The sequence below is a fragment of the Bos indicus x Bos taurus genome, chromosome X (genome assembly GCF_003369695.1).
Source record: "Bos indicus x Bos taurus breed Angus x Brahman F1 hybrid chromosome X, Bos_hybrid_MaternalHap_v2.0, whole genome shotgun sequence".
In the NCBI taxonomy this organism is placed as follows: Eukaryota; Metazoa; Chordata; class Mammalia; order Artiodactyla; family Bovidae; genus Bos; species Bos indicus x Bos taurus.
The window spans coordinates 64,764,688-64,792,660 of record NC_040105.1 but is presented as its reverse complement, the minus strand read 5'-3'; the positions used below and the strand labels follow the sequence as shown (position 1 = coordinate 64,792,660).

Below are 27,973 nucleotides of genomic sequence, written 5' to 3'. Positions count from 1 at the left end.
TTTTTCCAACCACCAATCCACTGTCTCTGCAGCTGCCAGAGTGAGCTCCCACACTGCAAATCTGAAGGTGGCCCTCCCTTACTCAAAACTCAACTATAGAACAGTCTTAATGCCTTATAGTGACATACAAGGCCCATTATTAACAGGTCACAGTTTATCTGTCCTACCTCCCATCTAGCCATTTCCCTCCTCAAATCCTTCATACCAGATTGTTTATCTAACTCTGAAGACAACACCATACCCTTTCAGATATCTGTATGGTTTCTGCCCGCTTTATTCTCCCTCCCTAAGTGCCCCAATCCTTTCCCCACCTGACAGGTTCAGACTGGCCTAGTCCAGGAATCAAAGGGAGCCTAGCTTGGTGGGCTTTTATAGCCCATTCTGTCTCACAGGTCAAGTCTGGCATTTACGTATTGTGGAATCAGTAAATGGAGCAAGCATTCCCCTCTAGCCACCACTGTGTGCACCCAGGCTATCTGATTGGGCATCTGAATCAGTTCATGGTTGCCATGCCAATTCTCTATGGAGACTGCAGCCTGCTTTGAAATCCCAACTCAGCTGGCTGGGGCCTTGACTACTCTCCTAGTTCAACCAGTCCCTTCATCCAGGAGCTGACTCTGTTCCTTTGCCCCCAGCTCCTGGTATCTCAGCACACACAGATGCTCTAAAAAGACCAGAAATGTCTCTAAGAAGTACTAGTACCGTGAGGGAGAATGTCAAGCCTTTTCCACCCTCAGATCACACCCCTTGAATATTTACCCTTGAATGGGTCATGCTCAAAAGAAGTTTGTGACATCTCCTGGACTTTGCTGTTTAGACTGCTGTCCATTCCCTGGGAAAACCCTTCATTGCCAAGTTCCTTCCACTAGCTCCAACCTGGCTGAACCAGCCTCACTCCTTTCTGGCTCATCGAGTTCTAGCATGCCCTAAGGCTGTGGTCTCGGTGCTGATGATACTATCATCCCTTACTTTTACAGTGTATAACCAGCTTTTGAACATACCTTGTTTGAGTCTCACAAAAGCTCTGTGAAAGAGGTAGAGAGCCTTATATTTCAGATGATGAAGCTGAGACTCAGGATAAGTATGAAGTTGCCAGGGGCTAGAAGTAGGTTTCCTAATTTCATTGCCATCTTCACTACTACAGTTGCTCTACTGGGTGTCTTCAGTGTGGCAAGTACTAAGCCCCACTTGCCTCCTGTATAAGAAACCCTTACATGTTTGTGACATAACCTCAAATAAAAAAGTCAGTCCTAGGGTTAGTCTGCTGTACCCACCTCCCTCTTTGCTATATATATTATGTACACCAGCCCCCCTCAAACTTCCTTTGGTCTGCTCCCACCTTCCCAGGTACTCAGTGGCAAAGAATCCGCCTGCCAGTGCACAAGATGTGGGTTTGATTCCTGGGTCGGGAAGATCCCCTAGAGGAAGAAATGGCAACCCACTCCAGTATTCTTGCCAGGAAAATCCTATGGGTAGAATAGCCTGGCAGGCTACAGTCCATGGGGTCACAAAGAGTCGGACACGACTGAGCAGCTGAGCACACATGCATGCACCTGTTTCACAACACACAAGAGAAAGTGTCCTTTTGTCTGGAACACCCAGCCCAGTAGCTTTATTGTCCCACCACTGCCCCCTGGAGAGGAAAGTCTTGATCTGGAGATGGAACCCCTTTCCAAGGGGAATTCTTAGAATCTGAAGGGAAACTAGATTTCTGAGGTGATAGATTTAACATTTCTCAATGTGGGAAGGGTATGAAGTTCCTTTGTTGAACCAGGATGGAATTTTAAAAACTTTCTTTGGCCTTTTGGACAGAAAGGAGGTGCTGTTGTTTGTTGTGTTGTGTTGTGGAGGGAGGGAGAATGTATTTCAATAAGATAAGAAATCTCCACTCACTGTGAGGGGATGGGACCTCTCCTCTGACAGTAGCTGTCGGTTTACTAAGGAAGGAGATTTCTTGCAGGAAAGAAATGTCTCTCTTTTAAGAGAGGAGGAAACTCTTTTTCAGGATTGCAAAGTGTGTGAGAAAGGAATATTTGGGCACTCCTTTCTTTTCTAAAGGAGAAACCTCCTTGAATGAGGAACCCTCCCAGGCTTTCTGTCTGAAGGAAAAAGACTGTTTCTAGAGAACAATTCTGATAAGATTATGCCTGATTTTCTCTTCCTTTCTGACATACTTCCCACAGGGAGTCAGCATTCTCTGAAAGGGAGTAGCAAATAATTTTTTCTGGTAAGAGGTAGGGAAGCTGAAGGGAGAAACCCACTGTAGGGGAAACTTTTACTCCTAGGGGCCATTGGTGAGGGCAGTGACTCTGCAACAGGGAACCCTCATGAGACTGGGGGAGGCTTTGGGGAATCCATGGAGCCCAGAGTGTCAAAGGAAGCTTAGAAAGGTTCTGGGCCAGCCCTTGTTTGCTCATATGAAAGCTGAAGCTTGCAGAAGGGAATACCTTGCTACTAAGTGACAGAACCAAGACTCGAACCCAGCTTTATCAAGTGCCAGCCTGGGGCTCTTCCCACCACAGCCCCCCAGGGAAAGAGGGGAGATACCTCTTGCTTGGGTGAGTGATGCTGAGGAAACTGCTGCTATGAAATGCTTAACCTGTGTTAGAGACATCTCTGTGGTGAGAGGCATTGATTCCTGAGGGAAGGAAACTGGGGAGAAGGGTAGAATTAGGGCTACCATCTGAGAAAAGGGGTCAGAGTCACTGTGCAATCCAGTGGGTGGCTTGGAGAGCATCCATAGGCAGTGAAGGCTCAGTTTTGAGGGAGGACAGGCCATATTTCCTCCCAGGAGTGCAGGGGACAGGCCTCGCCAAGGTGATGTATGTTACCCTCTCAGACTTGTGAACTTTCTCCATCATTTCCTGTCTTTCCAGAGGGAGTTGTCATTTTAATCTTTTTAAAATCAGAGGAAGGTGCCCAAGGAAACTTTTTGAGGGCATGTAGATGTTTTATAATAGATTGTGGTCATGTTGACAAAACTGCACAAAATTACCCAAACTCAATATATTACCTACATACTTAAAATGGATGAAAAAAATCAGTCAGAGAAAGGGATGAGTGAATTAGAGTCCAATAAAGCTGTTATTTTAAAACGGGGGCAAAAGAACCCAAACCAAACAAAAAACAGGAGAGAATGGCTCTGGGCCTGGTTGTGCCTGGCCTGTGAGGTAGTGGGATATGCGCGGCAGTCCCTCCTTGGTAGCTTCAGCTACTCAAATTGCTCTCTTTCTTTTCCCATTTCTTTCTTGATCAGCAAAAAGCCAAGGCCAGCTCATCCAGGGGGTGGTCAGAGATTGCAGGAGAAAGAACTTCACAAACACACAAGCCACCTCTTCGTTTACTGTAAAATCCTGTTTAATGTGTAACATTTCAGGCAGAGAGGCCTTGGGGACTAGAGGCAAAGGCAACCCTGACCAACCCCCACTCCAGCTTATCTGCCTGCTTCTCCCTCCCTAGCTCCTCCACCCCAGATATGTCCTCCTTTTCCTCAGGGCCAGCAAGCACTGTTCCTCCTTTTCTTTCGTTTGCTACCCTCCCTTCCCCACCCACACGTCCACAGTACCCTCCCTCCACTCCACTTGCCCACATCCCTCCCCACCAATGTGACTCCAGAAATAGGGTATCTGACAGCACGGGGTTAAGATTAGTTTCATAATTGGAGATGTTGTCAGAGCATCCCACCTCTGGTCCCCAGTGGTCCCAGGGAGAGGGAGAGGGAAGAGGAAGGGGTGCAGGCAACGAGAGCTGCCTGCACCCCCGGTAGCCTTGAGTGCTGGGTGGGTGGCCTCCAGCTCCCCACACCTTCAGGCCCTGAGGCAGAAGGCCCTGGGGAGGAAGGGAAGTAGGGAGGGAAGGAAAGTTTTGATGGAGCAACCCCTAGCAGGCAGAGGCCTGCACACTGGCAGGGGAGAAGGAGGGGCAGGCCTGGGGCAGGACAGGGGTAGGGGGCAGGATGGGAGGTTGCCTGGTCTGTGGCATCAGCAGGCCGAGCAGCGGTCACTCTTCTCAGCCAGCCCAGCCCCGGTGCCGGGGCTGCGGCGCAGTATGTCTTTCAGGGAGCCGTCCTGCTCACTCAGCAGCTTGTTGATCTCATTCTGCTTGTATTCAGGTGAGAGGCGATGGCCGAAGCCCCCTGAGCCCTTGCGGGAGGGTGGATTGGAGCGGCGCTGGGCTCGGCGGGCACAGGCCCGGAAGATGAGGTACACCACCTCGGCCACATTGAGGATGATGCAGATGCCTGAGGCGGCCAGCATGAAGACCGTGAAGATGGTTTTCTCTGTGGGGCGGGACACGAAGCAGTCCACTGTGTTGGGGCAGGGGTAGGCATCACACTTGACCAGCCGCACCATGGCGTAGCCAGGGTAGAGCAGATAAAAGACATACATGAAAGCAGCCTCGAACAACAGCCGGAAGACCACGCTGATCACATAGGTCCACCACAGTGTCCCTGAGATGTGGACCTTGTGCCTCTTCACCTCCTCCAGGTGCAGGGGGTCGCCGTGGCCCTCAAGTCGAAGCATTTTCTTTTCAATGTGCTGCTGGTGTGCCACGTGCATGGCCACGAGGAGAGCTGGGGTGGACACCAAGATGAGCTGCAGAGACCACAGACGCACATGGGAAATGGGGAAAAAGTGGTCGTAGCAGACACTATTGCAGCCAGGCTGGAGGGTGTTGCAGATGAAGGAAGACTTCTCATCACCCCACACGCTCTCGGCAGCCACCACCAGCACCATGATTCTGAAGATGAAGATGACAGAGAGCCATACTCGGCCAATGGCAGTAGAATGCCGATTCACGCCGCTGAGCAAGGTGTACAAACCCGTCCAATTCATCCTGCCTCATTCACACCTGCAAAACATGAGCCACAGAACAAGCTGTCAGAAAGCTGGGGTGGAAAGCCAGGCTCCATAACACTGCCTGACACCTCCCCCCAACCCTTCCAAGAGCCAGTGACAAGAAAGGAAGAAGGAGAGTCATAGCTTTTCTCACCACTCCCTCTCCCTTGCCAGCCTCTCCTTCTCTTTCTTTTCCTCCTCACTCATTCACTTGATGACTTGACCTCCCTGAGCCCCATCTCTCTTCTCCACCTTCATCCAACATTCTCTCCTCTCCTGCCCTTCCTTGCCAGGCCCATCTTGTTCTGCCATCAGCCATCCTCTTTAGCTTCCCCTCCCCCAGCTCCTTAAGTTTGGACCTGGGCTAAACCCAACAAAGCCCCGTTACCTTGGGGAGCGCCTATCCCTGAGGCCACCCAGACAGGTTCCCTATGGTCTCATGTCTATGCAGGGGGAGTGGTCCCTGGGTTCGCGCCTGCGTCCCAATTCATCACCGCCCGGTGCTGGGGAGTCATATGCTGCTTTATACCCAGTGTCTGCACAATGGGACCTTTGTGGGGCTCTGAACAACGCCCTTTAGAATTCAGATCAAACGCCCTGACTTCCGCCCACCCTACACACAGAGCACTTGTGTCCCAGCGCCGGACACCCAGCCTGCACCCACCTGTTCTGTGCCCGCCCGGTCCATCGCCGCACCCACCCCATAGCCCCACCAGAAGAATGGCCACAGCGGGGGGGAAGACGGAACAAGGACAGGTGCATGTAAGATGGGACCCAGGGGAACCAGAAGCCTCTGGCCTAAGGCACTCTCCCATGACTCTACTAGAAACTTAGATTCAGCAGGATTTTTCCTGGCTTAAATCCCCTCCAGGATATGGGTGAGCCTGAGGTTAGGAAAAGGAGCTCACTTTTATCAAGCTAGGAACTGTGCTAAGTATTTTCCCATATATTCTTTCTTTTGACCCACTTAGCAAGCCTCTAAGGACTACTACCCCAGTCTTTCCAGCTGAGGAAACTGAAGCCCAGATAAGTAACTCACTTAAGGTCACACAGCTGAAGTGTCTGAGTAGGATGAAACACAAAAGTGTCTGAAGCAGAAGTCTAAGCTCTTTGCATGGTACAGTCTTTGTGCTTTTGCAGATGGTGTTCCCCGAAGTGTAGGCTAGCTGTTAATGATGACAACAACAGCAACAGAAGCAAGGCTACCCATAAAAACACAAGAAGCAAGGAAGCTGCTAACCTGTGAGTGCAGTCCGATCCCAAAGTCATGGAGCAAAGCCTGACCATCTCTTCTTGAGCCTGTACAGAGGATGGCCAAGTGAGGACAAGCCAGAAGGAAAAGGCAAGTTAACCAAGCAAACAGAAGAAGGTTAGAAGATGGAAAAGATAAGAGCCACCTAGCTTCGGGTTTTTTTTTTTTTTTTTTTTTAATCTACTATGACTTTGGGGTAAGTTACCAAACCTTTGAGTCTGTGTGCACATCTATAAATGAGGTTCATACCCAGTGTTATTGTGAGGTTCAATGAAGCAACCTGTAAAAGTTCTTAGCTCAGCTCCAATTTCATGGTTGGTGATCAAGGGAAGTAAAACCTTATCAAGAAGAGAAAACAATGTGGTTTGGGGGGGAACTAAGTGGTTTGCCAAACCCAATATCCCTCTTTATTTCTTCCCAATGCTGCTGTTGACCTATAGAGTCTGTCTGAAATAGAACAGACCATTCTGTTGCTGCCCTGCCCGCGGGTCAAGTATATATTGTAACTCCTGGTTTCCTGAGCTTGCCAGTTGCTCTAGGGAAGAAATTCCCCTCTGTCTCTTAGGCAAGGGGAGGTGGCTTCCTTCTACATCCCACCTTGTCTGCCATTACAAGATCATGCTGCAAGCCAGGAACTAGCTGTGAGAACATAAGGCCTGAACTTTGTGGCAAGTTCTGGGTGGTCCTCGCTGTTGTAGGGGGAAGGGGGAGGGTATTAGTAGCTAGAAAAATTTGTTGTTATTTAGTCATAAAGTCATGGCAGACTCTTTTGTGACCCCATGGACTATAGCCAGCCATGGGTTGGGTTTTTCTGTCCATGGGTTTTTCCAGGCAAGAATACTGGAGCAGGTTGCCATTTTCTTCTCAGGGGATCGTCCCAGCCTACAAATCGAACCCAGGTCTCTTGCATCGCCTGCATTGGCAGACGGATTCTTTACCACTGAGCCACCAGAGAAGCCCAAGAAAAGTTGGGGGAGCGGAATGAAAGAAACTAAGGGGTAAAGGGATAGTCTGCACAAGGTTTCTTCATGCAGCTTAAAAAAAAAAAAAAAAAGCCTCAGTCAGTTCATGCTGTGGGCCTAAACCAGTGCGGGAAAAGCAGGAACACAGGTGCCCTTTCTCCCAACCCTGGGATTCTGAAGGCAGAGCCGGTACAGGAGGTACAATGGAAAGAAATGCTTCATCCAATGAGACCTGTTAGAGTCAAACTAGGTGGTGGAGGAGCATATTGTTAAGAATAACCATTTCCCAAGCCCCTGCTCTCTGCCAGGCCCTTGCACACCATCTCCTGTAAACCTCAAAAGAACCCTGAGAGGTAGGTGTTATTTGCAACCCTCATGTCACAGATGAGGAAACTGAGGTAGACAAAGGTGAAGGGACTTATCTCAGTGTCACAAGGTTCATGTGGTGAGTACATGCCAGAGCTGGGAGTTTTGAGCCAGATCAAGCTGACTCCCTGGTGGCTCAGTGGTAAAGTCTGCCTGCAGTACAAGAGATGCAGGAGGCGCAGGTTTGATCCCTGGGTCGGGAAGATCCCCTGGAGAAGGGAACGGCAACCCACTCTAGAATTCTTGCCTGGAGAATCCCATGGGCAGAGGAGCCTGGCAGGTTACAAAGAGTCAGACACGACTTAGCGACTAACACACATGCACACACACACACGCACACACAGAGACACAAGCTGACTCCAGAGCCCATGTTTTTTCCCAGAAGCTTTGCTGCCTCAGATACAATTATAATTTTTCTTTCTGTGAGTGCTTTTAAGAAACAGAGAGATTGAAGATTGGTCTGACTTTTATTCTCCTCTAGCCCTTCTCTTCTTTCCTATAACTGACAACTCTTCTCCTCTCCTCCCTTCCCAGGGCTTTCAGTTGCCTCCAGATTTGTTCTGTTTCCCCCTCCTTACCTTTCTCTGGCTGCTTCCTCAAACCCCAAAGCGAACTTCAGCTGTTCTCTTCTCTCTGTCGTTTAGGGATGCCTCACAGACAGCCTGGCCACCCCTGAGTTTCTAGGTTCTTTTAGCTCTCCACCTCCCATCTTCTTGAGCCCTCTGGGACATAGCCAGAAGCTCCCTTTAGAGCACCTAAGGACCCTTGTGTGAGCACTGAGATCTCAATTTTTGCTCTCCGTTTAGAAAGAGCTGATCCCTATGTCAACATCAGTACCTCAAGGGTTTCATTTCAAAAACATTCATGGGAGTTACCTGATTTTGAAATCCAAACTGTTTTTGTGACTTTGGGTTAAAGTCCAGGTGTTGATATGCTCTGTGTTGCTCCAGGCATGTTTGGCTCCTGTGTTTAATTAGACAAGATTTCTCTGACCCTGTCTGGCTCTGCCCTTGTCCTCAGATCCAGATTTGCCCAAGCACTCAAGCACAGGTCAAAATCAAGAGATTGTCCTTAGTCCCTCCAACTAATATTATACCCACTTCTCAGACAGAGAAGGTGAGGCTCAGAGAAATTAAACAACTTACCTCAATGACAACTGCACTTCTGCTAAATGGTAGAGTCAAATTTCAAATTTGTTTTCCTCTGACCTCAAAGTCTTTGTACCTTGGCAGCCTTTCATCCTTTAAGGACACTGCATTCTGAGATCAATTAGATCTCAGAACTCAAAAACTGTTCTCCGCATTCCTTTCCACATGTGCCTGCATGCGTGTGTATGCGTGTACACACACACATTCAAGTCTATCTCTTTCTGCTCCTACCTCTTTCCTGTCCCTCCTTCCAACTATGGGAAATCCTTGTATCTTTTTGGTTTGGGAAAGAGGGGCCTGGCTTGGCTAAATGGGGTTACACTCAGCCTCAGACTCCATACTCCCTCCCCCATTTCACAGGCAGCCTCTGGCAAGAAAGGACAGGGGATGTTTTTTCAGATTTTCTTCTGAGTTTCCAGCTGCCTTCATCAATTTGGTGTGGCTAAGACCAAACCCCTCCATCCCTCTCCCTCTTCACCCGCTTCTCTTCCCTGCCTCCAGCCTGTGGTTCCACAGCACCTCAGTCACTGCACTGTTCCCTCCACACTGTCATATGTATCCTGTGGACAGGCTTGGGTCAGGGCCCGTCTAGCTCATTCCAGTTTTCTCCTTCTCTCGCTCTGCCATGATCTTTCCACATGGTAATATCAGCTCCCTTTCTCACTGTTGGGACTACACCCTTTTACTCCTCCATCAACTCTCTGACTTCCTGTTGCTCTCTACTTGGGCTTATTATAGCAGCCACCACTTAGGGAATACCTATTCTGTGCTAGGAGTAGTCTGTTCCTTAACTCTTATCCTCACAACAAACCTGTGAGCTGTGAGTTATTGTCTTCAGTTCACAGATGAAGCAATGGAGACTCAAAGAAGCTGAGTAATTTATCACACAGCTGGTAAGCCAGTGCTGGAACTCAGATTAGGGCTCATGTTGGCCCCTCATCAAAGCCTGGGTCCCTTCCCCATTGCTCTGCTGCATCCACCTCTATACTTCTCTCCATTCAAACCCATCTTGTCGCTATTCTCCTCTCATCTCATTTTCTAAGTCCGTGCATTCTGCCGTGCCATTCCCAACAGATGGAACAACTTTCAAACAACTAGGGGGCTACCCATCCTTTAGATCTCCCAGTCATCAGTTACTCCAAGCTCAGCTTGAGTCTCCCTGCCTCCCTCAAGAAAATGGAAATGCATGCTCCCAAACCTTGGCCCGGCTGGCTGGTCCTCTGTGCCTACCGAGTGTGCTGTATTCATCTGCCCGCGGCCCCTATGTTGGTTGCACGCCTGGTTAGCCTTCTAATCAGGGAAGGAAAACAGCACCTGGCAGTGCCCAGCGGCCCCCACTGAACCCTAACCCTGTGTGGCAGGAAATGTCTTAAAGATATAAACTTAGCCACCCTGAGCCTGGGGGCCCCCTCCAATCTTTCTGGGGATTTGACCCTGTGGGGATGAGGGTGATTCTTGCCTGGGCAAAAAAGAATGAGAGCAGAAGCAACACTGAGCCTGGGAAAAGGATGAGATGGGGGCTACAGAGAAAGACTAAGCAAGCCTGGCACCCGGGTAGGAGGTGCCTCAGTCCAGCTCAGAGGGAAACACAGAAGGTATCTAAGTGGCTGAATGCTGAGCCCAGGAGAAGGCAAGACCCAAACCTCTCCCCAACCCCCACTTCTTCCCTCCTGGGCCACACCAGCCCCTGGGCCCACGTCCCTCAGCCCGCAGCTTCCTCACCTGGCTGCTGCTGCCCTTTCCCAGGGAATGTCTGCAGGCGTGTCTGCACTATGTCACTAGGTACTGTCAGCCCAGTCCAGGGGAGGGACAAAGAGCCCAGGGCTGGAGCCAGATATGGCCCACAGCCCAAGAGGAACCAGACAAACATTAACCAGCTCTACCTCCTCCCTCATACAATCATTAAATAAGATTGATCCCCTGAACTCCCGGTGACTTTGGAGAGACAAATCACATAGCCTGAAGTTACTGCCCCATCCCAGAGGAAGAGAGGCATCTTTGTCACCCATGTATGCATGTTCAGCCCAATCTGGGAGACGGAACTGGACCTGGGCCTCAGCCTTCAGCCTTCCCCCACCCACCGGCCACAGGTAGATCCGGTGTGTGGACGAGCTACAGAGAGGGCTCCTGCACTGGGTGCCATCCCTTCCAGCTCCCAACCTTGAAAATGCTGACTATGGGGAGAGAAAAAACAGCCATGGGCAATGGCTACTGGCCCCTTGAGGCCAAAGTGAGAGACAGCAGGGCTTCCCCCACATGGCAGTACCAGGGTTCTCTTGGGCTCTCTGCTTATTACCCATGCCCTAAGTGGCTAGGGATGGACCAGAGTGTTTCCAGTCCCATCCCACAACCCCCAAACCTCTTCCAAATTGCCTTCTACCCTCGGGGCCAAGGCAGTTGAGCCACAAAATGTACCGTGTGCAGCAACAGATCTTGGCAATCATTAAGGTAAACAGAGAATGTCAACCATTAACTGAGAGAGAAGTCCAGTCTAAAGGACAGTTTACCTGAAGACCCTGCTAATTCTGTGGCCCGGATGGCAGTGAAGAAATAAGTGAAGTCAGCTTCACTGGTTCCCTGCCTTCTCTTCACTCCAGCCCGAGCTCACTGCCAGGAAGAGAGCCAGAAACCCGGCTTCCCTTGGCCATACCCGGGCATATAGGTACATTAATTGATAAATCTTTACTGGACACCTGTTGAGTACCCAGTACTGGTTACATGCCAGGGGCAGATGGCAAAAGAGGGGAAAACATTCTAGCTGTTCTTAAGGAATTTATCAACTTCCTGAGGAAATGAGACGAAGACTCAAAAGTTGCCAGGAAAATGTCGGTGCATGTTCAGTTATGTGGTTCTAACTTAGACTGCTGAGGGAGTTGGAAGAAGGGGAAGTGAAGTGAGAGTCGCTCAGTCATGTCAGACTCCTTGCGACCCCATGTACTATACAGTCTATGGAGTTCTCCAGGCCAGAATACTGGAGTGGGTAGCCTTTCCCTTCTCCAGGGGATCTTCCCAACCCAGGAATCAAACCCAGGTCTCCCGCATTGCAGGAAGATTCTTTACCAGCTGAGCCACAAGGGGAAGATGAAGATAAATTGAGATAATCAGGGAAGGCTTCCTGGAGGAGGTAAAGCTTGAGTGGAAAAGTGAAGGATGGGTGGGAATTGGAAAGGGGAAGGGTAGGGCTAGCTTTCCAGGGAAGAGGAACACTGAGTAAAGGTACAAAGGTAGGAATGAGTGGGACATGACTGGGAGACAGAAAGGAGGCAAGACTGTGTTGGGTGGCTGTGGACAATACCAGCAGTCAGGTAAAGGGCTCAGAGCAGGAAAGATATTCAAAGTCAGGTCGGGAATTCCTTCAGTGAGTGTCTGGTAAACTTATAAGGCAAAACTAAGCTTGACACCATGGGGGTAGGCTGAGTGCCATTCTTTGGCACTTGGCAGTTCATGCTGAGCATTCAGGTTGGAGTGGATAACAAGGACTAGCATTTCTGGAGTACTTAATGGGTGAAAGGCAGTGTTCAAAGTGTTTTGCAAGTATTACTTGGATGCTCAAAATAGCTCTCTGCAGAAGGTGTTATTAATATTCCCATGTTACAGGGGAATTAAGGCATACAGAAATTAAGTGACGTGAGTGAGGTCACTCAACCAGCAAGTGACAAAGCAAGATTTGAACCCAGATAGTCTTGTGCCAGAGGTTGTTTAACCACAACATCAGAGTTGATGAGCTCTACAGGTTCCATGGAGAATCTGAGTGAGAACTGGTCCTTAACTCTAGAAGGTTCAAAACTAGCTGGAGAGATAAGATATATGCCCAAGTACCTACAACAAGGGATTATGTCCTGAATGACCTGTGTAGATACAAGGGGCCAGAAGGCATTCAGATGTAGGATTAAAAGGTACTTATTATTGGAAGAGACAGAGTTGGATGTAGATCATAAAGGAGATGGAGAGGCCAGCCATTCCAGGTGACAGGAAGCTGTGAGATGTGTTTAGGGAACGGTGGGCAGACCTGTTTGACCAGAAGAGAAAGCTCCTATAACAGAGCTCCTAGGAAGGGAAAATACAGGTCAATATCAGTGTGTACTCATTGTTTCTTAGAGTTCTGGCAGGGTTTCTCTAGGTGCTTATAGTTTTAGGCTACAGGAAGTCTTTTTGAGTAGCTTGTAGTCGTATAAAAAATACTGTTGCTAGAATTGACTTGTCCTCTGCCTGTTTATTGCTGCTTGAACACATCTTCTGGAAAGGGGACAGAAGAGAGAGCATGGGAGGGGAGGAAAATGGAGAGGAGAGGAGGAAAACTACTACAGCAAGCAGTGCAAATCCATTGGCTCCTGGTAAGCAGCTAAAATCAGCGTCTGCCTTGAATCCTAAGCAGCCTTTCTTCTCACAATGGACGTCTGGGGGGAATATTAAAAAAAATTATTTTTTACATCAGCCTGTTTACTTCCTCAAATTCACTCAGGAAGATCTTTATTAGATCTCAAAACATACAAGATAAGAGGTCTTAAACATAAGCCTGCTGTCTCCAGGATGGCTCAGATATTAGCCCAAACAAGGCCTTTCCTGTTCTGTCCCACCCAGGACCAGGACAGTTGCTGGAAGAAATTGATCACTTTATTTCAGAGCACATTTCTCCAGCAACATCGTCAGAGTTCAGAGGTTCTAAACTCATCAACAGAATCAGAAAGCCAGTGGGAGCTCTGCTCATTACATCCCGGAACAGCGCCAGCTGCCTCAGCCCAGCGAACTTAAGGCTTCCCTGGATGGTCTGCAGCAGCGCTGCCTCGCATGTGGAGTCCATCATCGAGCCTGTCCCTGGGCCTCATTACCAAACAAAATGTGGCATTTTCTATGGCTTTGATCAATGAGACAGCACTGCTGTATGGCTCAGAAATCAAAGGAGACAGCTTCCCATATAAATGTTGCTTAAGACACACAGGCCAAAAAGATCTTCCCAAATGGGTCCATAGGATTAAGGAAGTGGCTAACCCTGAAAATCTGCAGAACATTTCAAAAGTTCCCACCCCAGCTCAGGCTGTGGAAGGTTATGCAAACTGTTTCCAGTAAGGGCTGCTAGGGAAAGATGGAAGTTGTCCTGTATTAATAATTGCTCTTGGTTGTTACAAATCCTTTTTATTTATTTATTTTTAAATTATCTATTTATTTATTTGGCTGCACCAGGTCTTAGTTGCAGCATGCAGGATCTTTGATCTTCATTGACGCCTAAGGGATTTTTGGTTGTGACATGTGAACTCTTAATTGTGGCATGCAGGATCTAGTTTCCTGAGCAGGGATCAAACCTGAGCCCCCTGCATTGGGAGTGTGGAGTCTTAGTCACTGGACCACCAGAGAAGTCCCCACAGATCCTTTTTAAAAGATGTAATTGTATGAATGAGTTTGTGCCTCAGGAATTCATATTCTTAGAAGAGATCAAAAAGGGAGAGTTATCAGTATTTTTCCAAGGGGATTTCTGAAGAACTGACGCAGATAGTGCACCAATTCACTTGACGTTAAGCATATACCCTTTGCTCTCAGGACAGTTTGGAGCAGGGAACAAAGCAAAATTGCTTCAGCTGTCCTGCTCAAAAAACCTAAAAGTGTGAAATATCCTTAAACCAGCCCCATATTGTCAGGATGGTGCACTCATTCTACCAACAGTAAAGCCTAAAGGTGAGGTGGTGCTTCTTGGAGCTTATAGATTTCCTGGGAGTAAGAGCATTAAGCAGCACCGTATCTACTCCCTGCAGTTTGAAATTCTTTTTGCCCCTGCCTCCCTCATTTTTGTATTTTATTAAGACCCTGGACTTCCTTGATGGTCCAGTGGTCAAGAATCTGCCTTCTAACGCAGGGGGCACCAGTTTGATCCCTGGTCCCAGAAGATCCCAAATGCCACAGAGCAACTAAGCCCGTGAGCCACAACTCCTGAGCCGACACTGGAACTGCTGAAGCCCATGCACCTAGAGCCTGTGCTCTGCAACAAGAGAAGTCATCACAATGAGAAGCCAGGTGCACATGGCAACAATAGCCCTCCTGCTCGCTGCAACTAGAGAAAGCCTGTGTGTAGGCCCACCACAGCCAAAAAAAAGAATAAATCTTTTTTTAAGAGACTCAAACTCCTGGGGTTTAGGAATGGTCCTGTATTTCACTGATGTCTGATCACTGCACCAACGGAGAGTATGCTTGCGAAAGACCCCAGGAAATTCCACATCATTTCAGGTAGCCAAGTGAAACAAGCATAATGAGAAACTGGAACTGTTGGGCTCCTATCTTAATGTTACAGCTTGATGTCCATTTCCTGATTTTTCTGCTTTGGGGTACAAGGCACTGTAAGACCCAGGGAGCAGAGCAGGGGAAGAAAACTCCCAGGTTGCATCCAATCCCAAGGGTAGAAGTAGTGTGATAGGGTTGAGGAATCAGAGAGCAGTCCAGGTTGTAGCCAAAAAAAAAAAAAAAAAAAATGGAGCCAAGTGTCAAGTATGAAGGGTGAAGCAAAAAGCACACAGAAGAATTTAGCTTGTTCTGTTAATTGTCCAACCTGATGAGCTAACACCCTGCCCATTAAGCTGTTAATAATTTAGTACTTTCCAGTTTCCTTTCTTTATATACACACCTATCACTGAACTCATATTGTATATAAAGGGAACTTCTTTTTCATAGGATCTGTTTCCAGGACTTCCAATTAGAAACGTATTGTTTCATCACCCACCCCCTCAAACTGATAATCTAAATAAAACATGTAAATCAGACCCTAAATAGAAGCCCCGAGGCTCATCCTTTCTGTCTAATCTTTGGACTCCTCTGCCCTTCCCGCTGTCAACCAAGTTTACCAACCATAACACCACAAATGCCTTATTGAGAATCCCCTTGTCTCAGCAATCAGCCACTCTGCCCCTGTTATTTCTTTGAACCACTCAGCACTGCTAGGTCAATACCTAGGGGAGTGTCAGGCTGTTGATGACATCCTGAAAGCAAAGGCTTCTGCTAACAAGTATTGTTCATAGGAGGGATGAAAGGCTATCTAGGTAGGAAACCCAGACATTTTTCTCCCTATTTTACCTGCCCCAACTGACTCTGTTGACAGTTAAAGGGCTGATTCCTAGGCCCATTCAGATCCCTGAAATCATGAATTTTGACTGCTTTTTTATTCCATTTTGGTTCATTTGGTTGCTTTTTCCTCCTATAAAACACAAGGATGATTGAGCTACTTCACTGTTTCCTAGGAAATGGGTGTTCAGTGGCATTGGATTTGCCAGCATGAGGGCACTTTTCAGAGTGTCAAGCAGTTATTGATTGCTGAATCTGTGTTAGTGCTTTAATAAACATAAACTGCTCTTTCTCACTGTTGACATTTCACCTCACAGTGTTGGGGATGGGTTGAGCCGTAGCATGCATTGAGGTTTGGCATTATTCCTAGCGAACAACATCGTCTACGAAACTGAGCTCCACACCTTGATAAAGAAGCCCTGACTGTTATCACATGAGTCACTAGAACTTCCACAATGATTTCATACTTATCACAGGCTTTTGGGAAGGGCTCTTTCCCAAGTATTAACCCACACTCTAAATTGTGTAGCCACATATGTAACACTGGAGTGTTTCACTCAGTTCCAATGATGCTAAGTTTGTCTCTGAGCCCAGAAGAGCAATTTCTGATGCTGATTTCCTGATGGCTCCTGCTTCCAATTCCATACTATGCTGTACCCCTTATACTGAAAATCTGAGTATCAGAAAACCATCATAACTTACCTCTCTTCAGGATGCTCAAAGCCACCACACATAGTGTGAGAATCTTAAACTGAATGGTATCTGAGACTGGGCTTCTACCCTATCTGTTTTCCTTCTTAACCACATTTTTTGATATGTCTATACTTGCCATCTATACTTCTTTATCTGGTATTCACTTTTCAGTTTCACTCCAATCCAGCTTCTGCACCTGCTCCCTACTCCATTGAAATAGTTTTCACCAAGGTCACTTTGTTACTAAATCCTTTGGACATTCCTCAGAACTAGTCTTACTGACTCTGAGATGTTGGATTCACTTGACCACTCCCACCTTCTCTAAACTTTCTTCTTTGATTTTTCCATATATAAATATATAGCCTCATCCTGTGGCATGTGGGGTCTTAGTTCCCCAACCAGGGATTAAACCCGTGCTTCCTGTATTGGGAGTGCAGAGTTTAAACCACTGGACTTCCAGGGATGTCCTTCCCTTTTATATTAATCTTTATGTTTGCTGTTACACAAGCAATGTATGTTCCTTATGGAAAACTGGAAAATACCAAAACAATTCATAGGATAATAATAAAAATAATCTGTAGCATCACCATCCAGAGATAAGCATTACTACAAGGTGTGAAACCTTACAGTCATTTTTCAATGAAAATATATACTTATACTTTTATAAAATTGTCATCATACACTACATATTATTTTTATTGAGATATAACATTTTATTAACTCTAGGTGTACAGCATAATGATTCAATATGTGTATACATTGTGGAACGATCACTACAGTCACTCTAGTTAACATCCATCACCACAGAATTTTTTTCTCGTGATGAGAATTTTTAAGATCTACTCTTAACAACTTTCAAATATACAATACAGTATTATTTCTACATTTACCATGCTGCTCATTACATCCCCATGACTTATTCATTTTGTAACTGCAAATGCATACCCTTTGATTCCCTTCACACTTTTGCCCACCTTCCACCCCCCACCTCTGGCAATCATCAATCTGTTCTCAGCAATGCATACTGTTCTATATCCTCTTTCACTTGCTATTATATCATGTTTAAAGATGTCGCTTGCCTTTTGGAAATGAAGTTATGATAAACCTAAACAGCTTATTAAAAAGCAGAGACATTACTTTGCCAACAAAGGTCCGTCTAGTCAAAGCTGTGGTTTTTCCAGTAGTCATGTATGGATGTGAGATTTGGGCCATAAAGGCGGCTGGGTGCTGAAGAACTGATGCTTTTGAATTGTGGTGTTGGAGAAGACTCTTGAGAGTCCCTTGGACTGTAGGGAGATCAAACGAGTCAATCCTAAATCAATCCTGAATATTCATTGGAAGGACTGATGTTGAAGCTGAAGCTCCAAAACTCTGGCCACCTGATGAGAAGAGCCAACTCATTGGAAAAGACCCTGATGCTGGGAAAGATTGAAGGCAAAAGGAGAAAGGGACGACAGAGGATGAGATGGTTGGGTGGCATCACTGACTCAATGGACATGAATTTGAGCAAGCTCTGGGAGATGGTGAAGGACAAGGGAGCCTGGTGTGTTGTAGCCCATGGGGTCACAAAGAGTTGAACACGACTTAACTACTGAACAACAACAAAGATGTCTCTAAATATTTTTCTAAAGTGTATTTTTTAATGGCTACAGAATCTTTTTTGAATTTTCTTACAGTTTTCTCTTCAGGTCTCTCTCTTGTCTAACTGATTGCTCTATGCTTTTCTTTTACTCTGTCCCTTAAATGTTGATGTTCCTCAGAGTTCTAGTCCCTCTGTTCCTGTCACTTTTCAGGCTCTCCCTGAGTAGGCTCATCTAACCCATGGCTTCAACTACAGATAGATTCAAATCTGTATTTTCAGGCCAGACCTCACTCCTGGTCTCCAAATATGTATATGATGTTCATCTCATCTCTTCTGCCCCCAAATCTGCTGCCCCTCCAGTGTTCCCTCATCCCATTGAATGGTCTCATATCCACCCAATAGCTCAAGCCAGGAATCTACGGACTCAGCACTAGCTTCCTCCCCTTGCTTAGCCTCCTTTAACTCTGTATTTGATAAATAACTGAACCCTGTAGGTTTTGCTTCCTCATATCTTTCAGGTCCTTTTCTTTCTTTCTATTCCACTTCCACTGCCCTGGTATAGACTACAATAATTTTACAATTGGGTTAGTAAACCAGTTTCCTGTCTCCCTTCCTCCATTCCTGGCCTCTTCCAATCCATTCTCCAAATTTTCCTTAGAGTGGCCTTTCTAAAATATATATCTGATCATACCCCTCCCCTGCTTCAAATTCTCCATTGGTTCCTCATTGCTTTTAGGATAAAATCTGCCTATAATACCTCTTCCTCATTTCTTTGCCAACTCTCCATTCCTTGAAACTCAGCTCACATAGTCTGCTCTTCACATACAAAGGCTGAGGAGTGGAGAGAGGTAGCCAGTGGCCTTTTATGCTAAATTCAGGAGTTAAGGTTTTGTTCCATCCACTTTCTCTCTCCCTTAGTTTCTCCTCTGTACTGTATATCTCTGCGATAGCACTTATCGGAGTCCACCATATTGTCTGGTTAGTTATGTGTCTTCTCTATTAGGATAACACTTTAAAAAAGTATTTGACTGTACTGGGTCTTAGTTGTGGGATATAGTTGCGGGATATAGACATGTGGGATATAGTTCCTAACCAGGCATCCAGTCCATGCCCCCTGTACTGGGAGTGTGGAGTTTTAACCACTGGTCCACCAGGGAATTTCTTAGAATAACAATTTTTTTAAGGGCACATTCCATTCAAATCTGCATCAGTACCCACGTACCTTACATGTAGTAGGTGTTTAGAAAAATTTTGATGAATGATAATTGATAACGATGGAGGTGGCCAACAAAGAAATGAACTTGAGGTTTTCAACCTGTCCTTAAACTGTCAACATGAGAATGCAGGAAATTCCCGAGATTCAGTGATTAGGACTCTGTATTCTCACTGCTGAGGGCCTGAGTTCAATCCCTGGTCTGGGAACTAAGATCCCACAAGCCACAAGGTCTGGCCAAAATGAGAATGCAAGTCATCTTTTATCTTGCCATTACTCTAGAAATAGGATGATCTGCACAGAGGCCTTAGCTGAAAGCTGTGTCCAATGCTACTGAGAGACCATTAAGAACCTACTTGGCCTGCATTACCCCTCACAATTACCCACTCTTCCAAGGGAAGTGATCCAGGGAGCTTGATCAAGAATCCTTTTCCATACTACACAGCCATAAAAAAGAATGAAATAATGCCATTTTCAACAACATGGCTGCAACTAGAGATTATCATACTAAGTGTGGAAAATTCTTCAAGAAATGGGAATACCAGGCCACCTGACCTACCTCCTGAGAAATCTGTCTGCAGGTCAGGAAGCAACAGTTAGAAATGGACATGGAACAACAGACTGGTTTCAAATCGGGAAAGGAGTATGTCAAGGCTCTATATTGTCACCCTGCTTATTTAACTTATATGCAGAGTACATCATGAGAAACGCTGGGCTGGAAGAAGCACAAGCTGGAGTCAAGATTGCCGGGAGAAATACCAATAACCTCACATATGCAGATGACACCACCCTTATGGCAGAAAGCGAAGAAGAACTAAAGAACCTCTTGATGAAAGTGAAAGAGGAGAATGAAAAAGTTGGCTTAAAACTCAACATTCAGAAAACTAAGATCATGGCATCTGGTCCCATCACTTCATGACAAATAGATGGGGAAACAGTGGAAACAGTGACAGACTTTATTTTGGGGGGGTTCCAAAATCACTGCAGATGGTGATTGCAGCCATGAAATTAAAAGACCCTTGCTCCTTGGAAGTAAAACTATGACCAACCTAGACAGTGTATTAAAAAGCAGAGACATTACTTTGCCAACAAAGGTCCATCTAGTCAAAGCTATGGTTTTTCCAGTAGTCATGTATGGATGTGAGAGCTGGACTATAAAGAAAGCTGAGCACTGAAGAAAGGATGCTTTTGAACTGTGGTGTTGGAGAAGACTCTTCAGAGTCCCTTGGACTGCAAGGAGATCCAATCAGTCCATCCTAAAGGAAATCAGTCCTGAATATTCATTGGAAGACTGATATTGAAGCTGAAACTCCAATATTTTGGCCACCTGATGCGAAGAACTGACTCATTTGAAAAGACCCTGATGGTGGGAAAGATTGAAGGCAGGAGGAGAAGGGGATGACAGAGGATGAGATGGTTGGATGGCATCATGGACTCAATGGACATGAGTTTGGATGAACTCCGGGAGTTGGTGGTGGACAGGGAGGCCTGGTGTGCTGCGGTTCATGGAGTCACAAAGAGTCGGACACGACTGAGAGACTGAACTGAACTGAAATCAAAAAGAGAAAGATAAATACCATATGATATTACATATGTGTGGGATCTGAAATATGACACAAACAATCATATGTATGAGACAGAAACAGAATCACGGATGTAGAGAACAGACTGGTGGTTGCCAAGGCAGAGGGGACCGTGGGAGGGATGGAGTGAGAGACTGGGGTTAGCAGATATAGTTTTTATATACAGAATGGATAAACAACAAGGTCCTACTCTACAGCACAGAGAACTATATTCAATATCCTATGATAAACCTTAATGGAAAATAATATAAAAAGAATATATATATATCTGAATCACTTTGCTGTACAATAGTAATTAGCACAACATTATACATCAACTATACTTCAATTGACAGAAAGAATCCTTTTCCAGGGAAAGATTAACTCATGGATCATGGGAACCTCCCTATGCAAATGGCTCCAAAGACATTCTACTTCTACCTTCTCCCCTCTTTAGCACCAGTCACTGCTCTCTCTAGCTATTTGTAAACCAGCTGGCAAGGAACAATGGACCTGCATTGATCTCAGCTTATTTTAAAGAATGTGTGGTTAAGAATTTTATCTGAGTTGTCTCACCTCTCCTACCTTATCACCCTCAAGCAAACTGTCAGGTTGAACCAAGGCTTCCTGAAGCACTTTGTTGAAGATCGGCCAGTAGGGTTTCCCAGATTTTTCTTCTCTCAACATGTCACTCCATGTTCAGCAACAGGAGTTGGTCTTGCTGAATTACTAATGAGGGGATGTCTCAAGACTTGGCTCCACAGTTTTCCTCTCCTTTCCTTTCCTTTCAATAAATATCTGTTAAGTACCTATTGTGTGCCAAGAACTCTCTTGGGTCCATGGAGGATGCAAAGATGAATGAGACAAGTCTCATTAGTAGGTTAAATAATCAGCTTGAATATAAGGTAAGTGAAATAAGTGTTAAACCGAAGTATAAGCAATATGTTGTGGGAACACAGGTGAAAAAAAGGGAGACAGGAACTCACTAAACACTCAGCTATGTTGTCAATTCCTGTAACATACGTTATCATAAAGATTAATTCTGACTGGGGGAATCTGAAAAGTATTCATGCACTAGGACATTTAATTGGGCCCTGAAAAATGAGTAAGAATTTGACAGGAAGAAAATCAAAGACATTCAAAGTTGAGAGAACACTATGTAAAAAGGCAGTAGGGCATGAAAGTGCATGAGTTGTTCAAAGAACACAGAGTTTTGGGCACGGCTGGGTCATGAAGTATAATAAGGGTAGTATGGGTAATGAAGCATGGAAAGGTGGGCTGGCAGCACATTTTGGAGGAGTTTTGATACCTAGCTTGGACATCTGAGACTTCCCTGGTGGCTCAGATGGTAAAAGCGTCTGCCTACAATGCAGGAGACCCAGGTTCGATCCCTGGGTTGGGAAGATCCCCTAGAGAAGGAAATGGCAACCCACTCCAGTATTATTGCCTGGAAAATCCCATGGACAGAGGAGCCTGGTAGGCTATAGTCCATGGGATCACAAAGAGTCGGACACGACTGAGCGACTTCACTTTCGGACATTTGAATTTTATATAGTAGGCGAGGAGGAACCACCAAAAACTTTCCAATGAGGGGAATGACAAGATGGAAATGAAGCTTTAGGGAGATTAACTTGGCAGGATGAACTGGGAATGGGGTAAAGGAAAGGTTGCAAGAGTAGGTAGAAGGCTGTGTCAATAATCCAGGCACAAAGTTATAAATATTCAGTCTTGGGAAGTGGCTGTGGTGACAGGTCCAATACGACAGCAAGAGGCAACATGGTGCAGGACAAAGCACATTGACTTGGAGCTCCAGTAGTCCTGGGTTCCAGTCCTGACTCATATTTACAGGCTGTGGGGATTTACCTTTCAGGGATTCAGATTTCTTTTCTGAAAAAGGTGAAGCTTTGGGAAATAATTATCTTTAAGTTCTCTTCCAGCTCTAATGGCCTCTGGTTCAAAATAAGTCACTTGTCCAATATCACAGAACCATTATTTGGTCCCAGGCAGTCTTGTCCCTACAGGCAGTGTGCTTAACTCCTGCACTACATGGACATTTATATAGGACCAATTGACCAGATTTGATAAGGAATTAGCTGACTAGGAGAATGAAGGCAGCATTGATATGGTAATGGAGTCAGAGGGAAGCTAGCGTTGTAGGGAAAGATGATATTTCAGACATGCTAAGTATGAGGTATTGGTGGAACATCTGACTAACTATTGAAAGGGTGGGATAGCAGCTCTGGAGAGAGGCAAGGATGGGAGATTTCAAGCTGGCAATCAAAAAACCTAAAAGCAATCCTAGAAACTGTGCAAAAAGATGAGTTTTTAGAAAGAGAAAGTGAGTATAGGAGGGCAAAGAGCAAAGAACTGTGGGAAATGAGAAAAGGGTGGAAATAAAGACAAGGAAGGAACAACTGACTGTGAACCTTGAACAAGCTACTTCCATTTCCTGGCTCTTTTGTCTCCTCATTTGTAAAATGAAGGAGTTGGCACAAGTAAGCGATAAGGCTGAGACGTTCTATGCATAATCAGAGAAGACAGAAGAGAACAGAATGCCATGGAAACTGAAGAAGAGAGTTTCTAAAAGAAGGTTTGAAGAGGTCACTTGCATCTAATGGTGCAGAGGTGTCAGGAATTAAGGATTTAGATGAAGCCACTGCATTTAGCAGTTTAAAACGATCCTCTCAAAGGTAAGACTTCTCTCTCTCACACACACCACTACTTTTCTGTACACTTTCTCCTACCACTTCTAAGCGCAAATATTCTGCAAAGTTCCATTCTCTGCCCTTCACAGCAGTGCAACCACTCTCCAAAGTAATAAGGTATATCAAAAATCTCTGGTCCATATTTTCTTTTTGCACTTCAGTTCACATTTCTAATTGCCTATTGGGCACTTCCATCAGTGACTGCAATTTAGCTGGCAGTAAAAATAATAGTATTAAACATAATCACTAACATTTATTGAGTACTTAATCTTGTTTTGTCCTATACAGTAGGCATTATCCCTATTATGCAGATGAGGAAACTGAGGTTCAGAAATATTAAATAATGTGTCTGTGCTTGCTCAGTCATGTATGATTCTTTGCGACCCTATGGACTGTAGCCCATGAGGCTCCTCTGTCCATGGGATTCTCCAGGCAAGAATACTGGAGTGGGTTGCCTTGCCCTTCTCCAGGGGCTCTTCCTGACTCAGGGATCAAACCCGCGTCTCTTGAACCTCCCGCATGGGCAGGAGGATTCTTTACCACTAGCGCCACCTGGGAAGCCCAATGTTTCTAAGAGCACGCAAATGGAATGTTGCAGAACCAGAATTCTTCCTGATTCCAGAACTCAAGAGATTAATAATTTCACTATGATCAATCACCAAGTCATCATCTTTATTTCCTAAATTAGCTCAAATGCCTTGCTTTGCTGTTTGTTTCATTCTCCTCCAACATTTTGCCACCCTCTTAGAATAGGCGCTCATCCTCGTTTACTCAGAAAGTTATGGAAGTCTCTCAGTGTCTCTTCCCACTTGCAGTTGGACTCTTTCAATTCTGGACATGTGACTGATCTAGTTGAAAATAACTCTGGAAGCTTCCCATTATCTCTGTTAAAGTCCAAACTCACTAACATGCCCTTTATCTGAGCCACAAGTCATCCCCAAACATGGCAGAGACATTTCTGTCTACAAGCTCTTGCCTTTGTATCCCTCTACTTAGAACGCCCTCTCCACCCTCCACCAGGAGAATTTTCACTCATCTTTCAAATCCCAGCTCTAAAGTCATTTCCTCTGTCAGGATTTCTCAGATTCCCAACCCCTTCTGATAGAAATTATTCTTCCCTCATCTAAGCCCCTAGACCTCTTTGTCTGTCTCCTATTGTGTTATCGGCACCTTGGGGACAGTGACCTCACCTTGATCTTCTTCATATCCCCAAGAGCCAAGGCACCCAATAATATGTTCTCCGGAGTTGGAAGAAATTGTAATACTCACCTTCTGTATATTTGTTATTTAACACATGGTAACTGGTATTGTGGGCTTCCTTGGTGGCTCAGCGGTAAATAATGTGCCTGCAATGCAGGAGACCTGCGTTTGATCCTTGGGTCAGGAAGATCCCCTGGAGGAGGGCATGGCAGCCCACTCTAGTATTCTTGCCTGGAGAATCCCATGGATAGAGGAGCCTGGTGGGCCACAGTCCATAGGGTCACAAAGAGTCAGACATGACTGAAACAACTAAGCACAGACACGACTGAAGCGAGACTGAAGTGACTTAGCACACACACAACTAGTGTTGCTATTGTGAAAAGAACTACCCAGATTCCGATTTTCAGAAAAAATAGTTAACAATGACATCTTCACATCATAGTTCAGTCTCTGCATTCTGGTCTCTGCCCCAACCATCAGCTTTCATTATGCCGATAAGTGGTTTCCATATTAGAAAAGCTGCAGACATACTTCAGAGGGAACTTGTCAGTAGTGTGTGATGCTAAGAACAAATCTCATTTCTAGAAAATTATTCTTTCTTTGGTTTCCATTATATCATGCTCATGATTTTTGTCTGCACTGTCCTCCTTGGGCTCCTCTGTAGATGTTCCCCAGAGGTCTAGCCTCGGTGTCTTCTTTTGTGTGTCTGTGTGTGTGTGAAAAAGTCTCTTTAAGAAAAAAGTTCAGTTAACAAAAAAATTTAACAAGTTTCACTTAGCAAAATACACCTGAAAGGAAATCACAGTACAAAGAAAGTTGTTAGTCAAGGCCTCACCAATTCCTACAGTATTAGTGATGTGTCTCAATTTTCAAAACAAATTTTTAAAAAGCTTAAACTTAACCTAAGAAATTTTAAATGAAAGTAAACTAGAATGAACAAACATGAGAAATGTCCTCTTTGAATTAAGGACCTAGCACCTTGAGTTTTCCAAAAAAGCACGCCTCCCCAATGTGTACACGATGATGCGGTGTAAAAGATCCACATTTAACGTACTTAAAACTACTTTAACTCAGATAACATCACTCCAGAAGTACACTACCAAAATGTTAATCAAGAAAAGCTGAAAATGGTTTTAGTTTACTCAATATCTCATGCTAGAAGAAAGTTTGCATGAAAAAACACTTAAGAGGTAATTTTTTAATCCAGATTTCACAAACTCATGGTGCAAAATGGGTCCCCTAGCTTGCTCTAGAGTAGTAACTGTTTTTCACTGCTTGTTGGCTGCCTGTGAAAACTTGACTGAAATAACTCAAAAGCTACTACAAAACTAGTCATATCTACCCATGCTGTTCTGGGCACCATAGCCAGCCCCATAACGGCCACTTACAGACTGGCTCTCAAGACCACTGTAAGTGGACTGGGTTGACACTCCCATGTCTTGCATCATCTGGCTGCTATATGACCCGTTGCTGGCCCCTGTTGTGGAATTCAAGAAAAGTTCTATGTATCTATGTTGCATGTTTGCCCTGTTTTTGGACATGGCCACCATGGCTTCTTCATGAGTGGCAAACTCAACATCAGCTTCACTGGTCACTCTTCCATCAGGGCCAATCTCAATGTGGACTCTCACAGGGTTGAGCAGGGAGAAGTTGTAAATGTCATTCTCTGTGGCTTTGTAAGGCAGCCCTCTCATATGGACGCAGTGTCCAGTGGTGCTCTGGACAGTGAACTCACCATCTCTATACCTGTGGTCGTATATCTCAGACAGACAGTAACTGAGGTCTCTCCCAAACAGGTCGGTGGTGAAGCCATAGCCATCACCGAGGCTGCTGTACTCCTCATGACCCCCATAGCCTGCACTGTAGGCACCAGACCTCATCCTCTCCAGGCCTGCCTGCTTGATGATGCCAGTATACCTCCTGGCTGTGCCAGGGCGGTCATAGGGCCCTGGCAGCTGCACTGACATGAACTTCAGTGGGGGATCCAAGTATGACCTAACTCCCTCCTGACTGCTGTTGAACACCTCAATATACCTGTGCCCTATTCTCTTCTTGAAGAGATCTCTAGTCTTTCCCATTCTGTTGTTTTCCTCTGTTTCTTTGCATTGATCGCTGAGGAAGGCTTTCTTATCTCTCTTTGCTATTCTTTGGAACTCTGCATTCAGACGCTTATATCTTTCCTTTTCTCCTTTGCTTTTGGCTTCTCTTCTTTTCACAGGTATTTGTAAGGCCTCCCCAGACAGCCATTTTGCTTTTTTGCATTTCTTTTCCATGGGGATGGTCTTGATCCCTGTCTCCTGTACAATGTCACAAACTTCCGTCCATAGTTCATTGGGCACTCTATCTATCAGGTCTAGTCCCTTAAATCTATTTCTCACTGCCACTGTATAATCATAAGGGATTTGATTTAGGTCATACCTGAATGGTCTAGTGGTTTTCCCTACTTTCTTCAATTAAGTCTGAATTTGACAATCAGGAGTTCACGATCTGAGCCACAGTCAGCTCCCAGTCTTGTTTTTGCTGACTGTATAGAGCTTCTCCATTTTTGGCTGCAAAGAATATAATCAATCTGATTTTGGTGTTGACCATCTGGTGATGTCCATGTGTAGAGTCTTATCTTGTGTTGTTCGAAGACAGTGTTTGCTATGACCAGTGCGTTCTCTTGGCAAAACTCTATTAGCCTTTGCCCTGCCTCAGTCTTTACTCCAAGGCCAAATTTGCCTGTTACTCCAGGTGTTTCCTGACTTCCTACTTTTGCATTCCAGTCCCCTATACTGAAAAGGACATCTCTTGGGGTGTTAATTCTAAAAGGTCTTGTAGGTCTTCATAGAACTGTTCAACTTCAGCTTCTTCAGCGTTCCTGGCTGGGGCATAGACTTGGATTACTGTGCTACTGAATGGTTTGCCTTGGAAACGAACAGAGATCATTCTGTCGTTTTTGAGATTGCATCCAAGTACTGCATTTCAGACTCTTTTGTTGACCATGATGGCTACTCCATTTCTTCTAAGGGATTCCTGCCCATAGTAGTAGATATAATGGTCATCTGAGTTAAATTCACCCATTCCAGTTCATTTTAGTTTGCTGATTGATGTTCACTCTTGCCATCTCCTGTTTGACCACTTCCAATTTGCCTTGATTCATGGACCTAACATTCCAGGTTCCTCTGCAATATTGCTCTTTACAGCAATGGACCTTGCTTCTATCACCAGTCACATCCACAACTGGGTATTGTTTTTGCTTTGGCTCCAATCCTTCATTCTTTCTGGAGTTATTTCTCCACTGATCTCCAGTAGCATATTGGGCACCTACTGACCTGGGGAGTTCCTCTTTCAGTATCCTATCATTTTGCCTTTTCATACTGTTCATGGGGTTCTCAAGGCAAGAATACTGAAGTGGTTTGTCATTCC

At 45.5% G+C, this 27,973-nt stretch overlaps 2 protein-coding genes, 1 long non-coding RNA gene and 1 other non-coding gene across 9 annotated transcripts; 2 read left to right on the top strand and 2 right to left on the bottom strand.

Annotated features, from left to right (window-relative positions):
- Window positions 1-3,335: 3,335 nt before the first annotated feature.
- On the bottom strand, window positions 3,336-10,381 carry GJB1 (gap junction protein beta 1). Of its 6 annotated transcripts, none has more exons than XM_027534343.1 (3): window positions 10,289-10,361; window positions 6,079-6,137; window positions 3,336-4,851 (listed from the first exon to the last, which is right to left on the bottom strand). In XM_027534343.1, exon 3 carries the CDS (start codon window positions 4,833-4,835, stop codon window positions 3,981-3,983), a length of 855 nt encoding a protein of 284 aa, XP_027390144.1. In that variant the 5' UTR covers window positions 4,836-4,851; window positions 6,079-6,137; window positions 10,289-10,361; the 3' UTR covers window positions 3,336-3,980. The 6 variants fall into 6 exon arrangements, with proteins under 6 accessions (XP_027390144.1, XP_027390146.1, XP_027390142.1 ...); XM_027534345.1 differs by lacking the exon at window positions 6,079-6,137 and adding an exon at window positions 8,294-8,381 and having other exon boundaries at window positions 10,289-10,316; XM_027534341.1 differs by lacking the exon at window positions 6,079-6,137 and having other exon boundaries at window positions 10,289-10,381.
- Window positions 10,382-10,460: 79 nt separating this feature from the next.
- LOC113887289 lies at window positions 10,461-14,454 on the top strand. The gene is made up of 3 exons (XR_003509694.1): window positions 10,461-11,228; window positions 12,811-12,900; window positions 14,415-14,454. It is a non-coding gene; the product is annotated as an uncharacterized LOC113887289 (long non-coding RNA).
- Window positions 14,455-21,990: 7,536 nt separating this feature from the next.
- TRNAC-ACA lies at window positions 21,991-22,063 on the top strand. The gene has a single exon. It is a non-coding gene; the product is annotated as a tRNA-Cys (tRNA).
- Window positions 22,064-24,891: 2,828 nt separating this feature from the next.
- Window positions 24,892-26,644, bottom strand: LOC113887288 (heterogeneous nuclear ribonucleoprotein F-like). The gene has a single exon (XM_027534348.1). The coding sequence runs from the start codon at window positions 26,641-26,643 to the stop codon at window positions 25,894-25,896; it is 750 nt and encodes a 249-aa protein (XP_027390149.1). The 5' UTR covers window position 26,644; the 3' UTR covers window positions 24,892-25,893.
- Between the last annotated feature and the right edge of the window lie 1,329 nt (window positions 26,645-27,973).

What these genes read in the sequence shown, in the direction of transcription:
- LOC113887288 (XM_027534348.1), bottom strand. Translation starts at nt 26,643, where the DNA reads ATGGGAAAGACTAGAGATCTCTTCAAGAAGAGAATAGGGCACAGGTAT.
- GJB1 (XM_027534341.1), bottom strand. Translation starts at nt 4,835, where the DNA reads ATGAATTGGACGGGTTTGTACACCTTGCTCAGCGGCGTGAATCGGCAT.